At 46.2% G+C, this 15797-nt stretch overlaps 1 protein-coding gene across 1 annotated transcript in view; it reads right to left on the bottom strand.

The window, feature by feature from the left end:
• Positions 1 to 320: 320 nt before the first annotated feature.
• The window catches only part of PON3 (paraoxonase 3), a 27814-nt gene continuing 12337 nt past the window's right edge, over positions 321 to 15797 (bottom strand). Inside the window, exons 4-9 of the mRNA XM_008063524.1 lie at positions 13753 to 13918; positions 8353 to 8479; positions 4916 to 5116; positions 3844 to 3925; positions 3002 to 3130; positions 321 to 491 (exon numbers count right to left, since the gene is read on the bottom strand). Of these exons, the coding sequence (XP_008061715.1) occupies positions 333 to 491; positions 3002 to 3130; positions 3844 to 3925; positions 4916 to 5116; positions 8353 to 8479; positions 13753 to 13918 (864 nt within the window). The 3' untranslated portion in view covers positions 321 to 332. The remainder of the gene's footprint in view (positions 492 to 3001; positions 3131 to 3843; positions 3926 to 4915; positions 5117 to 8352; positions 8480 to 13752; positions 13919 to 15797) is intronic.

Genomic DNA, 15797 nt, shown 5'->3' with positions numbered 1-15797 from the left:
TGGTCTCGGCTGCAGGTGCCCTAGAAGGCCAGTTTCAGGAGTCAACTTGGTAACTTAGTTTCCAGGCCTCCAGGGGAGTGGGATATCTCCCTGGCCACAGCCCACACATCGTGCTAGCAAAGAGTTGGGAAGTCTGATCCTTTGTCGGATGGTCACTAATTTAGCTTGCAGTTTGGTGGTTCTTTTGTAACCTCTCTCGACCCCTGTACCTCCAACCACAAGAAGAGCCGTACACACTTGTGTGGGTGTTTGCTATTTATTTGCAGGCCATGTGTCATACAAGCCCCAGCCTCCTTGTCCTGGACATGTGGACCTTCTGGACGATCTGGGGTCTACAGCTCACAGTACAGCGCTCTGTGAAACACGGTGCCTATGAGGATTTTCCCTTTGTACACAGAGGCCACGGAGGTGCCCTGCAGCACAGAGCCATTGTTGGTGTACACGGTGCTCACCCTGGGCTGCTCCGACAAGACGTCGTGGATGCAAAGCACCTGTGGAGAAAGGTCGGTCATCAGGGCACTATGTGGGCATATAGCATCCTGTGATGTCCTTCCTAAAGATACCAGGACGAGGCTACTTTCCAAAAATCAGTGCACTAAAATCTGTATGTCTTCAAACAAAATTTCTTCTTCTGACGAAAGCACTGACGTCTTGAGGGTATCCGCGCACCTAAGTGACGGGCTACCTGACACTGACCACATTCTTCAGTGGATGGCTTATGCAGTTTTGATGACTCAGGCATCCCCTGCAGGAGGAGGTACAGCCCAGCCGAGGCTCTGACTTAATTGTTAGCCCACTGCCGGCCATCTCTCCAGGAAGGGTCTTTTGCCTTTGGCTAAGCTTACAACATGGGGAGGGAAACATGGGACAAAATGAAGGAGGGCACCAGTTATCCAGTCAGCCCAACTTGGTGACTGGTAGGGTGACAGTCATCACAGCTGAGCTCCCCACAGCCACAAAGCAGCTGGAAGGCACACGGAGGGCACACCACATTGGCATTCTACCTGACTCACCACTGCCTCGTACTGTTATTGACTCCCGGATCAACACACTTAACTTTGCTCATCAGTAAATATTTAAGCACTCAGTTTTCCAAATAGCCTGGAGGAAGTTAACACAGACAGAATATGACAAGGAAAGAAAGAAAGACTCAGAGACGGACACATCATGAGCCTATATCGAATCGATATCTCTTATTAGAATAGACTTTGTTCTGTTTTTAATCTTACAGAAGATCTTATAACTTCATCTCAGGCTTATTATACAGAAATACTTAGGCTTGGGTCGCATTTAGGAAACATGACACCCCAGCAAAGTAAATAGTGTCAGGAATTGTGAAGAAAGAAGTCTTAGCTGGAAAACAAAGGATTAAATTCAAAGATAGAGATCTGAAAGCAATCCTCAGCAATGTCTCTGCATCCTGCAGATCTTGTTTTCATGCCCTTAAGGCTGACTCTGTGGCCGGACTTCTGGAGGAAAGCAGTATCCATCACTCCCATGGGCTGCTACTAGAGGCAGGGGAGCTTGCTAGTTTAGGGTAACGATTCTTTAGGGTCTGGGCTCAGCCTGCACTGTCATTTCTTTTAATATTTCTTGGTTTTCTTTGTAAGAAGTTGTGACTACTATGTTAATAAAAGAGAAAAAATATATTTTTTAAACTGAAAAATAGCAATACTGGAAGTAAAAATCACTGTGCTCTAATTTACCCACTGGGTCAGCTACTGCATTAGAATTTGAATCCCAGTTTCCTAACTCCCCAGACATGGATTCAGACGCTTTAACCTTTTTTCAAACTGCACTTTCTCAGTGAGGCCTGCCCTGGTCTCTTCATTTAATAATATGGCCTGCCCAGCCCCCTCCGTGCAGCAGTCCTGGCCCCATGCTCTGCTGTACTCTTCTTTTTTTTTTGAGTTGGAGTCTCACTCGATCGCCCAGACTAGAGTGCAGTGCCAGCTCCCGGCCACCACAGCCTCGACCTGCTGGGCTCCGGCGATCCTTCCGCCTCAGCCTTCCGAGTAGCCGGAATTACAGGCATGCGCTACCACGCCTGGCTGATTTTTTGATTTATTGTAGAGATGAGGTCTCACTGCCCAGGTGGGTCTCGAACCCGCAGGCTCAGGCAATCCACTCACCTCAGTCTCCCAAAGGCGCGGGATTACAGGCTGAGCCACCGAGCCCGGCTTGCTGTGCTCTTCTGCCACAGGACTGACTGTCTTCAAGCTCGCTGTATAGCTTACCTCTAATGTTCACTGGTCGTCGTCTGCCCCTCGCTAAGAGCAGGGACCTTCGTATGTTTTATTTCTGATAGAGCCGAGGCAGAACAACTTCTGACACATTATAGGCACTCAATACATTTTTGTGAACAAATCCCTGTGTGTGTGCCAAGAATTTATAGCTACATTTAAATTCACTAGAGATTGCTTTATTCTTGAACTTAATGCTGTAGAAAATGCGATGCCTTCTAACATTGTTTAATGCCATATAACATTCAATGGTTTATGCAATTGTTTTAGAAGAGATTTTTAAAACAACATCTTCAAAATAAGATACTCTTCACACCAAACATCATATGTGTTAGAATAAAAATTCCTTCTGTTTTGAGACTGCAGTCATTAAACGCTTTTGAGCTTCCGGCTGGGTGGTATGGAAGAAGCTGGGTCCCCACCAGCACCACCTGCTCAGAGCCTATGTCCTAATTGGAAATGTGACACGGCCATCTGGTCAATGCACATAATCAGGCTCATGTTTCTCCATCGTTCCCAACAGCAAGGACAGGACTTGCAGGGATGGGAGATACTGTCAGGTCCATGGTAAGTTGGTCCCCAGTGGCCAGAGAGAGTGGTGACCTGTATCTACCTGCCAAGACCTCCGCTCTTCTCACATGCAGAATATATTCAGCTCTACCACATCAAATGCGACCCGCTTAAATTCTCCTGTCACCCCAACCCAGTGTTTATTCTTCCAGCTTTGCCTGTGAGCTCAGAAAAGCATAACAACTTACTTCTGACCCTGGAGGGTCCTCAGGGTTATACAGGAGCAGCTTCATGGGGTTCGGATGGCATCCTGCCAAAATGTCTCCCGTGGCAGGATCGACAGTCAGGTTATCCACTAAGGTGCCCAATGGTAGTACCTTCCAGCAAAGAGGGAGAGGTGAGGACTTGTCTCGACTGCTCTTCTCTTTCTTCCCTATTCATCACCCCCGGCCCACAGCTCTTCCTGACCCCTAACATTGGTATTTGAAGTGGGCATTGCTACTGTCTTTTAGAAATGCCCTAATAACCCTTCCCCTTGTCTCCCATTTAGCCCACCACCATGGCAGCAATCATGTGACTTGCCCACCCATCTGCCTGTTGTCCATCACCTGATATCAGCACCTGCGCTTACCTGCCCCTTTGTGATGACGTGGAGCAGATGTCACCACGAATCACCTTAATGACCTGCCCCCATCAAAGGGAAAAGTTGAAAGGCCTCAACCATGAACAGCCATTTTGTCATTGCCTTGCTAAACTATGGTGTGAACATGTGTTCTTTGAGCTATGGCTGTCGCCATGTTTCTTAAGCTTTGGCACACTTCCCTACCTTGGGGAGGCAAATCTCCTCTTTCTCTCTCTCATTTACTTTCTAAATAGACTATATTTTCTAATCTAGAAAGGAAGGAAGGAAGGAAGGAAGGAAGGAAGGAAGGAAGGAAGGAAGGAAAGAAGGAAGGAAGGAAGAAATGCCTGCATAATCCTACCAGCATTGCTCTCAGGTGGCCGTGATTTCCTCATTCAGGGAGCTTGTCCTGGATCAAGCCGGGCTAAGGTGAGGCCATGCCATATGGGCCAGCCAGGGGGCTTTTACCTTCAGCGGAGTCAAATCCCAGTTGTCACGTTTTTCCATTATGTGGATGTTCTTTGCCATGACATCGGCTATGTAGACATATCTTAGAAATAAACAGCATTGACATTTAGGAAAGTAGTAATGAGAGATCACCCTCACTTTGTTTTGGAGAAGAGGCATAAGAATTCACAAAGTACCACTTCAATGCCTGTCTAAATCACAATAAAACAAGATAACAGAATGAAATTTTTAATGTTTGTGAAGTACTTTAAACAAATTTGAATATGAGCTACTACTATTATAAGATGGGTTTTTCTGGGTAATGTATGGGTTCAGTCTTACTACTTCAGAGTCAAAGTTTTTCCCTTCAATTGGATGGCGATAAGTAGACTTCATAAGGCCTGAAGAGTATATACTTTCAAAAACTAGTGCTTGAAAAGCAGAAGTATCAGCTGACCATCAAGTTCAATCGCATCGATTTCTTAAAAAATGAAGAACACTTAGAGTGTTTTCCACATGAATCATGTTTGTTCACGATCTCAAACATGGTGTTAATATTCAAGGTACTCCTATTTTTAAAAAGCCTTCCAAGTTTTAAACACTTACAAAGAGTGTTTTCTCATAAAAGTTTGTGTTTTCTCATTGAATAGTCTGCTGCTGTAAACCAGAAAGTCTGGAACTCAAACAGTCACTCTGCTCAATCTGAGGTGGGCTTCCTTCTTTGGGAGGGGCTTCAGGGCAACCGAACTTGGTATACGTGGTGACATACCCTCTAGCCTCACAAGGGGCAGAGGCACTGGACAGTTATCCTTCTTTCTCGTGTGTTAAAAATGTGTGTTTCTAGAGTCACGTTAGCATTTGGAACAAGGGACTTACATCCTCGAGTCCAAATGCCTCCTCTTACTGTGGGAGCCCGAGGTGCAAGGGGACACATGGCTTGCTTAAAGTCACAAATTTAGTGTAAGCCCTGGCTACGCCTGACCCTGACACACGTATATCCACTGCTGAAGCCTAAGGATGTGACTACCTCTTAAGGGAAGGAGTCCACCAAAAGTCAAGGGCAGAGGATAGACACATTTATGAAAGAGCTTACTTCTGGTCCAGGGAGACCGTGATCCCATTGGCAGAATGAAACCCTTCAGCCACCACTTTGACCTCCCTTGGGCTGTAGAAGAGCACATGGGTCCAGGGGAGATTCAAGATCATTTCAAGAAGCACCAAGAAGAAGTTGGTAAAATAGTGGTCTCTGGTGGCATAGAACTGTTCTGGTCCAAGCACCACAATGTCATTCACACTAAAGTGAGAAAGCGAGAGAGAGACAGAGAGAGAAAAAGAGAGACCTATGAGATATGTAAATATCCTGGTTGTTGTCAATATCAGTCATCTCTACATGGATCAATAGGTTTATCAATTTGAAAAAGTATACATGAACAGGGATGGATACAATCATTCCACAGAAAGTTGTGATTTGGGCTTGCCCTGGTAGGTTTTCTCTTCCCTTCCACAGAAGTCAGTAAAAAGGAGTGCACAACTGAGCCTCCAGCTCCAAAGTCTGTGACTCGCGTGTTGGCAATGGTTGCCTGTGGTGACTGGAGTGCCACTCACCCACAGCTATGACTGTCCTCCTCAGAACTCAGACCTTCCCAGCCTGGTGCCAGATGCAGCCAGGTAACTTGCTTTGTCCAGTGACATGAAGAGGTGTGTGGCTTCTGGACGGAAGGCTTTCAGAGTCGGTGCTTGCCTTACTATGCTTCCCTCAAGTTTCCATAGTTTCAAGAGCAACTTTGCTGATAGTGGAGACTGTGGTCCTCTTAGGGCCCTAACTGGGGATTGTATAAAACCGAGCCCCCAAGTCAACTATGTTGGATGTGTAGCAAGAGTGAGAAAACAAAACAAAATGTTGTGATTTTGAACCACTAAGATGTTCAGATTTTTATTTTCTGTTATTGTAGCATAAACCCTTCCATTACGACCTTTGTAATTTCTCCGAGTGGATGGGACTGAGGGTGATATTCTTTCTTATGTTCTTCAACAAATTAACATCTCTAAATGGAGTGAGTCTTACTCTGACAGTCAGTAAGAACAAGAAAGTCTTTCATTTTCATAAAGAAGCAAAAAGTAATTTTAAAATACTTAAAATAATTAAGTATTTTTTAGATTAAATTTGGGGAAAAGGGAAATTTGGATGAATCAGGAAATACTCAGAGGTGCTGACATACGATGACTTTTCAAGGTCACTGGATGCTCATTTTTGTGTCTCAGCAAATCACTCTTCCCCTAGAATGTGCTGCTTGACAGGGCTTTGGGTTGCATTCCCCACCACTTGGTCCTTTGTCTCCATGCAGCCCCTGTAAGTGCTGGCCGGCTGCGTGGTGTCACATGCCCCTCACAGGTGCCGCCTAGCAGCACCCAGCCCCACGCCTGTGTGGGCCTCCTGCCTCCCACCCCTGATGTCTGTGTTGATGGCAAGCCTGTGCAGACTCAACATCCAGGAGTGTGGGAGAGTGGAGGCCTCTTGAGGCAAACCTGACAACAGAGAGGTGGGCAGGTGGGTACACTCTTTTCTCTCTCTTACTTTGGCCGGGTTGTCCTGAGTTGCAGCTCGGGCAGTCCACGAGAGGATAGTCCCACAATCTCAAGTGTGGGCTGCTCTCGACAGTGGCTGCTGCACCTTGCATTGTGACACCTCCCTCTGTATGTGCTGCCTGGGGCTGCCCTGGCAGCACCACACACCAGGCTCAGGACACCAAATATGAATTGCCTCCTGCTTCTGCAGGGGAGACGTCCAAGGTCAAGTCATTGGCAGGGCCATGCTCGCTCTGAAGGATCTACGGAAGGACCATCCTTTTTTCTTCTGGCTCCTGGGAGGCCCCGGCATCCCTTGGCTTGTAGATGCGTCACTCCAATGTCAGGCTCCATCTCCACATGACAGTTGACTGTCTTCTTATGAGGAAGCCGGTCCTATCGGAGTAACTCTTCTCCAGGATGGCTTCATCTTTACTGATAACACGGACAATGACACTGTATTCAGATAGTGTCACATCCTGAGGAGTTAGTGGTTGGAATTTCAATAGGGGAAGGGGTCACCCGTCAGGTTTTCCTCAGGCTGTGCCTTCTGGAGACTTCCTGTAAGGTCCTACCCTCCTGCTTGTCATCCTCACAGTCCACCAGTTAGGGAAGTCAGGCGGATGGGAGAATTTCCATTTCGTTGCAAAAACTGAGGCACAGATGAAGCGACCTGTCTGGTTTCCCAGCAACCCTGGGGATGTCCTGTCCCCACTGTGGTCTTGGAACCCAATACAGTGCATGATGGGAAGAGCTCCAGGACTTCTGCTTCTCGTACCTCTTTGACCCCCTGCATGTGTTGCCCGCAAGTTTCAGGGGGAGAAGTTTACACACGATGCTGAGAAGATGAGCCATGGAGAGAAGGTGGCCTTTCACTTTTCCCGTCTTCTATCCTGTGCAAGGGTCTACCATTTGGACTCAGTCTTTGAGTACCAAGTCCGTTTTAAAAAACATGAATTATTTGTTGTTTGCTACAGCCTTTAAACAGACAGCTTACCCCTGAGAAGCTTCCCGTTTTGCTGAATGCCATAAGACTTCCATTGTTGCCATGAGAGTTCAGCTTTGAATCCAAGTACATCTAGGTTGACACCTGCTTCTCCTATTTACAAAAGGTGTGTCTTGGGCAAGTTACCTAACCGAGGGCTTCTCTGAGACTCAGTATAATCCTGTCTATTATTAAAGGCCGCTGTGAGAATTAAGTTAAATTAAGTATTTTGGCCTGGTGCCTGGCACAATCAATGTTTAATACATGTAATTTGTGTAAGTGCCCACGGGTTCAACTTTAAAGCTCTGACAGAACAAAGAAGTGGCTCATCTGGAGGTCGGTTCTAACACCCAGTGGGTGGAGCTCATGGAACACAACCCTCTAGGACAACCAGAAAAGGGAGGAGGTGTTCAAAGGAGACATGAGGGCAGGGACTGAGTGCTGGGTCAGGAGGATGGAATTACAGCAGGGAGGCTAATTAAGCACCTTTAAGGGATTAAGATGCTTTCAAAACGTCTGGAAATGCAAGGATATTTAATTCTGAGCACAGCAGTTTCTAGAGAGGGGCAGGGCACGGTCACCGTGGGGAGTCTAGGGAGAGCTTTAGAAAAAGCACCATATGTTCTTACTTATAAGCATACCCTGAACAATTATCACAATACTATAAGAAAGGGATTGGCAGTAGCAGGAAACTGCTGGCAGGGGGAGGATGACTCTCCTCATCAATAAGGGTGCCTGATCTGAAATCGGGTGAAGTGGGGACCAAAGTGAGGTCCAAACTTTACCTATACAATGGCCATTTGTATACCTAACCCTGAATTGTATGCCACATCTTTAAAATAAAAATAAAAATTACAAATTAAAATAATTAAATAAAAAGCACCACAAAACGTGCACTTGGCCTGCCGAGCCGAACTGAGGAAGCGAGACTCCCAGCAGAGGTGTGAGGTACACAAAGACCACAATGCTTCCATTCTTACCTCTTAAGAAGCTCGTGCCTGATGGTTTTCAGATACACCAGAGAACGCTGTTCCTCCTCAAATTTAAATATCTCCACAGTGGACTGCGCATGGGGGTGATTCACAACGTAGAGGTACACGGTCCTGTCTACGCGGGGAAAGGCATGATTGCCACCAATATCTGGCTTGTTTTGAAACTTGGTCCCTCCCAAAAATTTTCTTCAAACATCTCGCAGTCGACCCTTACAGTCCCCCCAACAGGTGAGTAAGACAAAGGCCAGGACCTCATTCTGTTGAGGACATTGCAGCTCAGGAGGGGAAGGGTACATTGGCGATTCCCCCACATTGCAGCAGAGCCGTGACCCTGTGCGAGGTCCCTCCAACCTCATGTGCTCCCCCACCAAGGAGACAGAGCTCAAATGAGGGGTCCATGGGGCCGAAGCTTCCCCGACGGCCCTTCAACAACAGAAGTGGGGGCGAGCAAACAAGATGTGGGAGGAATGTGTGTGTGTGATAACTGTCTACTTTGCAACACAAGTTTGAGAAATGTCAGCAAATTCTTCAAAATAAATGATGTTTCCCAGTGGGACCATGGGTTGCAGACATATGTCACCACCTGACGTTGTGACAGCAGTATCTAGGGAATGTGGTGGACATGGAACGTGGAGTTGAGTGCACAAAATGAAAACAGATTCCAGGTGCTACCTGCCTCCAGCACATCTGCCCACCCATTCCAGACAGAACCTGCTATGAGCCGCATGGAAGCCAGACCTGGCCTCTCAATACTGTCCTCCATCCTACGGGAAGCTCTGGGCTTGAGATCAGGAGTATTACAGATCTGGTCCCATTCTCCCCCTGCAGGACTCATTCTGTGTTTGTCCTCCTTAGACCTTTCCTGGATATGGCTTCCAAGCAGGTGAGGGGACAAGCTCAAGCCCTGAGATGTAGTTCAGACCAGAGCCTCTGAGACACACTGGGCACCGCCGTGCCAGTTAAGGAAAGGTGGCCCACCCAGGTGAATCTTTCTTCTGGTCTGACCCAGTGCTGGTCCAGGGCTCAGGGCTTGTCAGGCAGAACACAGGCTGGGCTTCCACCTTGGTGTGGCCCTGCAGCCAGACACCCCCATGTCGGACATGCCCATGGACATTCATGGGGCTATCCTGGCCTTGTTTCTTCCAGGGTCTCCACGGGATCCCTCCGTCCACAGGAGACACTCAGTGAGATGCTATTTCTCTGTCTCCTCCGCCAGCCCAGATTGTGTGCAATGTTTCGGCCCTTATGAATTAAATACATAATTAAGGGAGATGACTCATAAGTAAGATGTCAAGCACAATACACTTAACTCTTGGAAGCCTGGCTATATGGCTATCTCAAAAACAAGACCTAACAAAACACTGAATCAGCCCACCCCACCTCTGTGCTGTCCCCACAATGGACAGATACAGGCAGATCTGACCACCACTCCTATCCCATCTCCAGGGACGCATCTCACAGCAAGTTTGGTGCCAGGCAGATAGCAGTAGCTCTGAATTCTTTACACAGAGCCTGAAGCCCTCATTTCAGCCCAGCAGAAGACACAGGAGTGGAAGTGGCACCTACAGGTCCACCTGGCTCAATTCACAACGGCAGAAAGGAGGTCGAGCCTCATTGCCCTTCCCCAGCTTCCCTGCATCCATCTGTAAAGCTGATTGCTCCTGCCTTCTCTGCCTGTCCCATGGAGGCCATTCATTTGTTCACATCACACACCTTTGCAGGTGCCTGCTGTGTATCACATGCTGTTCTAGACTCTGGAAATCCAGCAGTGAACGAGCTACCTGTGCTTTTGTGGTGATTATATTCTAGCGAAGCAAACAAGCAAAGACAGGTTAGTCACTACACCAAGCACAGAGCCTGCTAGAGCGGAGAGGCATCTTCTTCACACGGTGTCACCTGCCTGATGAGGGACAGCGTGGGTCTGAGGACACAAAGGCGCTTGCTGAAGCTGCAGGAAACACAATTGTCCTCTTTCAACATAAAAAGCAAAATGCTAGCTCTCATTTTGATGAGTTAGGGGAAGGCAGCACCCTTAGAATAAGTACAACAGGGCCCGTGACATGGCGCAAGATGGCAGGAAGGCTTCTCGGAGGTCGTGGTATTTAAGCTGAGGCCTGGGTGATGAGAAAGACTAGGCCAGATACAGCGAAAAGACATTCCAGACAGGGACACTCCCTAGAACTGACAGAAACTCAGTGTGGCTGTCCAGAGAGTCTGGGGAGAGGAGTTTCCAAGGGAGGCTGAGGAGTGTGCGGTCAGTAGCCTGGAGAGCGCCCAGGAGCCTGGCCATGGGGTCAACCTCAGGGCAATGGAGGAGAAGGGAGTGACAGATTCGCATGCAGAGTGAGTCAGTGCAGTGGACAAAGGCGGGGGGGGGGGGGGGGGGGTTGTGTGTGTGTGACTGCAGCACTCAGGAAGGCATAGTGGGAGGCGCGGGGGAAGGCAATGAGGATGGGCGGGGAGGACAGGTGGTCGAGGCTGGAGAGGCTTTGAGACGGGGAACCAAGCAGGACATGTTAATACAGTGATGGCGTGGGTGGGGGGGAGGAGGGATGCATCCAGGTTGGGCCCAGGGTTTTTATCTTGAGAATAAAGACACTATTATATATGAAAATGCTTTGTAAATGGTAAACCAAAGCAACGCTGTTAGGTGCAATTATCTTTTAAAGCAAGGCTTGCTAAGCAAATAAAATGAGGATTTAAGATTGTGGGGGGGGATATTTAACCTACTGAATAGAACAGCATTCAAGCAATTTCAAAGGGACTCACTTATTTAAAAATGAACACATCTGTGTTCATTTTATAGACCAGGGATATTGAACAAAGATCTGTGAGATGTGTATAAAAATAATTATTAATTATTCTTTTTTATTCATTAAAATCACCCTCTGCAAATCTATACTTTGCACAGATACACTGTAACTCTAGTATGTATTTGGGAGAATTAGAATAACATGTCTTTAAACATAATGAATTCAACACTTCAATTTGGCCTTCCTTTCATGTTGTTACTATTATTGAGACTTCAGTGTCCTTATTTTTTTACAGGCTTTATAGAGCCACAGATACTTAAAAATTAAATTAGTTTGAAATAAGGAACTATGGACAAATCAAAACTATTATTGGAAATTTTTTAAAGCATATACAATGTACTAATAACTATGCTATATTTCTATCATCTTTTTTGAGATATAATCACACACCATTACACTCAAATTTTTAACATGTAAAATCCAGTGGGCTTTAGTATTTTCACATAACTACTGTTTAGTTCCAGAAACCTGCCCCTGTCTATCACGCTCCCCGAATCCTGCCAATCATTCATCCACTTCCTGTCTCTATGAAGTTGCCTGTTCTGGATAGATACTTCATATAAATGGCATCAGTAGTTCATTCACTTTTATTGTCAGATAATATTCTACGACATAAGAATATGTTTTGGCATTTGGGTGAGTCCCTCTTTTTGGGCATCAGGAGCAATGTTGCTGTGAACACCTGGATAGGTTTTTGTATGGACATGTCCTCAAGTCTCTTGAGTGTACACCAAGGAATAGAGTTGCTGGATCATATATAACTCTACATTTAACATTCTGAGAAACTACCCAACTGCTTTCCCAAAGGGCTGCATCATTTCACAACTCTACCAGCAAAGTGTAAGTGTTCCCGTTTCTCTACATCCTTGCCAACCTTTATCCCTGTCTGCCTTTTTTATTATCGCCATCCCAGTGGGTGCAAAATGACATCTCTCTCACTCTGGTTTTGATTTGCATTTTCCTAATGACTAAGGATGCTGAATATCTTTTCATGTGGTTATTGGTTATTTGTATATCTTAGGAGAAATGTCTATTCTGATCCTTCATCCATTAATAATGGGGTTGTTTGTCTTTTTGGTGTTGAGTTGTAAGAATTATTTATATGTTCTTAATATAAGCCTGCCATCAAATATATATGATTTACAAATATTATCTCTCATTCTTTAGGGTTTTCACTTTCTTTGTTGTTATTATTAATTTAATAAAGAAATTACTTCTTTTTAGAAAACTTATTTTTATTTTATAGTTATGGGGTCTCACTATGCTGCCCAGGCTGGTCTCAAACTGGACTCAAGCAATCCTCCCATTTCAGTCTCCCAAAGTTTTAAGATTTCAGATGTGAGCCATCATGCTAGGCTTATTTTTCACTTTCTTGATGGTGTCTTTTGAAGTACAGGAGGTTTTGAATTTTGATAAGTCCAATTTTTAATCTTAAAAAAAAAAAATTAGTCACCACACCTGGCTAATTTTTCTATTTATTGTAGAGACAAGGTCTCACCGTGTTGCTCAGGCTGGTCTCGAACACCTGAGCTCAGACAATCCTCTCACCTTCGCCACCCAAAGTGCTAGGATTACAGGTTTGAGCCACCATGCCCAGCTATTCATTTAAAACTCAATTATATTTATTTAGTATTATTTCTTAGTCAGGGTCTCACTCTGTCACCCAGGCCAAATATAGTGGCACAATCAGGGCTCACTGTAGCCTTGAACTCCTGGGGTCAGGTGATCTTCCCATCTTAGCCTCCTGAGTAGCTGGGACTATAGGCAAGTGCCACCATGCTTGGTTAATTTTTTTACTTTTTTGTAGAGATGGGGTCTTCCTATGTTGCCAAGGTTGGTCTTGAACTCCTAGGCTCAAGCAATCCTCCTTCCTCAGCCTCCCAAAATGCTGGGATTACAGGCAAGGGTCACTGCACCCAGTCATGTTGTTTCTTTATGTTATATTTTTAAATGTCACACAATTGTTTTCAAAGGGCCTTTAGTTTATATATTAGAATTCTGAGAACAGTATTCAGACAGGTTGTGACAGTCAAACAAGAAGAAAGGTGAATAGGAGGAAGAGGAGCCTGCATAGGGCCAAAAATACTAGACTTCCTTCTTTAATACAATGTTTAAAATGTTTTTGGCTGGGTGTGGTGCCTATAGTCCCAGCACTACGGAAGCCTGAGGCAGGAGAGTTACTTGAGCCCAGGTGTTCAAGACCAGCCTGGACAACATAGCGAGAATTTGTCCCCCCCCAAAAAATTAAAACATTAGCCAAGTGTGGTAGTGCATGCCTGTAGTCCAAGCTACTCAAGAGGGGAAGACTGAGGCTGGAGGATTGCCTGAGTCCAGGAAGTTGAGGCTGTGTTGACCCATGATTGTGCCACCACATTCCAGCCTGGGTGACAGAGTGAGATTCCAATTCAAAAAAATAATAAAATAACATAAAATGTTTTGTATACATTTTTCAACTTACAGATGCATATTTCTGTGGTATGACAGCATCCTCCCCTTCCTTTGACATAAATAAATAGTTGGGGTGGGTGGTTGCTGGCTACCCCATCTTCACTTTTTCTTGTGCTCCGGGCATTACCTTTGTCAATGAAAGTGCTGATCCCATGTGGGTTGAACGATTCTCTGTCGAATCCACCACTGATATCGAGTGCCTGTGCCTTTGGGTTTTGCTCATTCAGGTCCATCAAGAAGATTCTTCCCGGCTCATCTGGTGCAAAGTTTGGCATGCCTGGATATTTTAATCCCTTAAAAATTAAAGAATAAGCATGCACACACACAGCTCAAACAAATTTCCTATGGAAGTGAAAATCTCCAGGCCAGTCAGGAGGGTTCAGGATTCTGAATGTAAGCTAGATTTCTCGGCCTTTCCCTGTTGGCTGTGGCCACAATTTGATCTGGTCTGGACTGGGGGTTTCCAAGGTCATCTAAGCAGTGCCATGGAAATAGGAGAAGCCATATTCAGGATAAGGAAGAACTTTTACTTTAGGGAGAAGATGTTGAGCCAGAAATTAAGACCAAAATGGCTGGGCTGCGTTACTTTGTGTGAATCCCTCCGCATACCCAAACCTGGCATTCCTCATCTGTAACGTGGGCTAGTTAAAATGCATGACTGCCAGAGTCTCCCCAGTGCTGCTATTCTGTGACTGACCTTCCTCAGGGCAGGGATCTGTGGCTTCGTCGCACCTCTGTCATCCTGCATTATTGTACCATGTGGCAGCACACAGCAGAGTAGGCTAAGAATTAACATGGAGGCCAGGCACGGTGACTTACGCCTATAATCCCAGCACTTTGGGAGGTCGAGGTGAAAGGACTGCCTGAGTCCATGGGTTCGAGACCAGTCTGGGAAACTTGGTAAGACCTCATCTCTATAAGAAATAAAAAAATTAGCCAAGCGTGCTGGCATGTGCCTGTAGATCCAGCTACTTGGAAGAATGAGGCAGAAGGATCACCTGAGCCCAGCAGATTGAGGCTGCGGTGGTTGTGAGCATGATACTGTGCTCCAGGCTGGCTGATGGAGTGAGACTTCAACTTAAAAAAAGAAAAAAAGAAAATATGTTTAAACAGAAACTTATGGCCAGGCGCAGTGTCTCATGCCTATAAATCCCAGTACTTTGGGAGGCCGAGGCGAGAGGATTGCCTGAGCCCACGGGCTCAAGACCAGCCTGGGCAACTTGGTGAGACCTCATCTGTACAATAAATAAATAAATAAAATAATTAGCTGGGTGTGGTGGCGCACACCTGTAGTTTCAACTACTTGGAAGGCTGAGGTAGAAAGATCGCCTGAGCCCAGCAGGTCGAGGCTGTGGTGGTCATAAGTGTACCACTACACTCCAGCCTGGGTGATAGAGTGAGACTATGATTCAAAAAAAAAAAAAAAAAAAAGAATTAACATGGGCTGCTGGACTCACAGTGCTGACCATGGACCTGCTTTGCTCCTGTATAAATATCTGAGAATTCTGTCATGACTGCCTTTGTCCAAATATTTCCAAAATTTACTCCAGTACTTGGACAGTGGCTGTTTCTCCTAGGAGGGCTGGGAGTCTATCAGCCAACCATGGGCATCCTGAATGCATGGAGCCTTGGCCACGACCTGGTCCATTGTGCCAAACCCTGGGACTGGTTCGCTTTACACAGATCACAAAAGAACCTACGTACTCCTCATCACTCTGGCATACATCAGCGTTGACAACGCTGCATCTTCTCCTATGCCCTTATTACCATTATTGGACCATTTAAATTCCTCCATTTTAACTCTACTTTCTCTTCCTGTCTCTCTCCCCTTGCCCTTTCTTCTCTCTCTCTTTCTCTCTCCCTCTCTCTCTGTGTTTCTTCCTCTCTCCCCCTCTCTCCCTCCCTCTCTCTCCTTCCCTCTCTTTATCTCTGTCCCTCCTCCTCTCTCTCCTTTCCTCTTTCTCTCTCTGTGTATCTCTCTTCTCTCTCCCTTTCTCTCCCTCCCTCTGCCTCCCTCTCCCTCCCTCCCTTCTTCCCTCTCTCTCCTTTCTGTGGGTCTCTACCCCTTCCTCTCCCTCCCTCTTTCTTTCCCTTCTTCCCCCTCTCTCCCTCCCTCCCTCCCCCTCTCTTCCTGTTTCTCTCTCCCTCTCCCTCCCTCTCTTCCTCCTTCTC

This window comes from Carlito syrichta, unplaced genomic scaffold (genome assembly GCF_000164805.1).
Source record: "Carlito syrichta isolate Samal-C Ts95f unplaced genomic scaffold, Tarsius_syrichta-2.0.1 Scaffold306897, whole genome shotgun sequence".
NCBI classification, from domain to species: Eukaryota; Metazoa; Chordata; class Mammalia; order Primates; family Tarsiidae; genus Carlito; species Carlito syrichta.
Note: the sequence above shows the minus strand (reverse complement) of the source record. Positions and strands in the feature narration are given on the sequence as shown.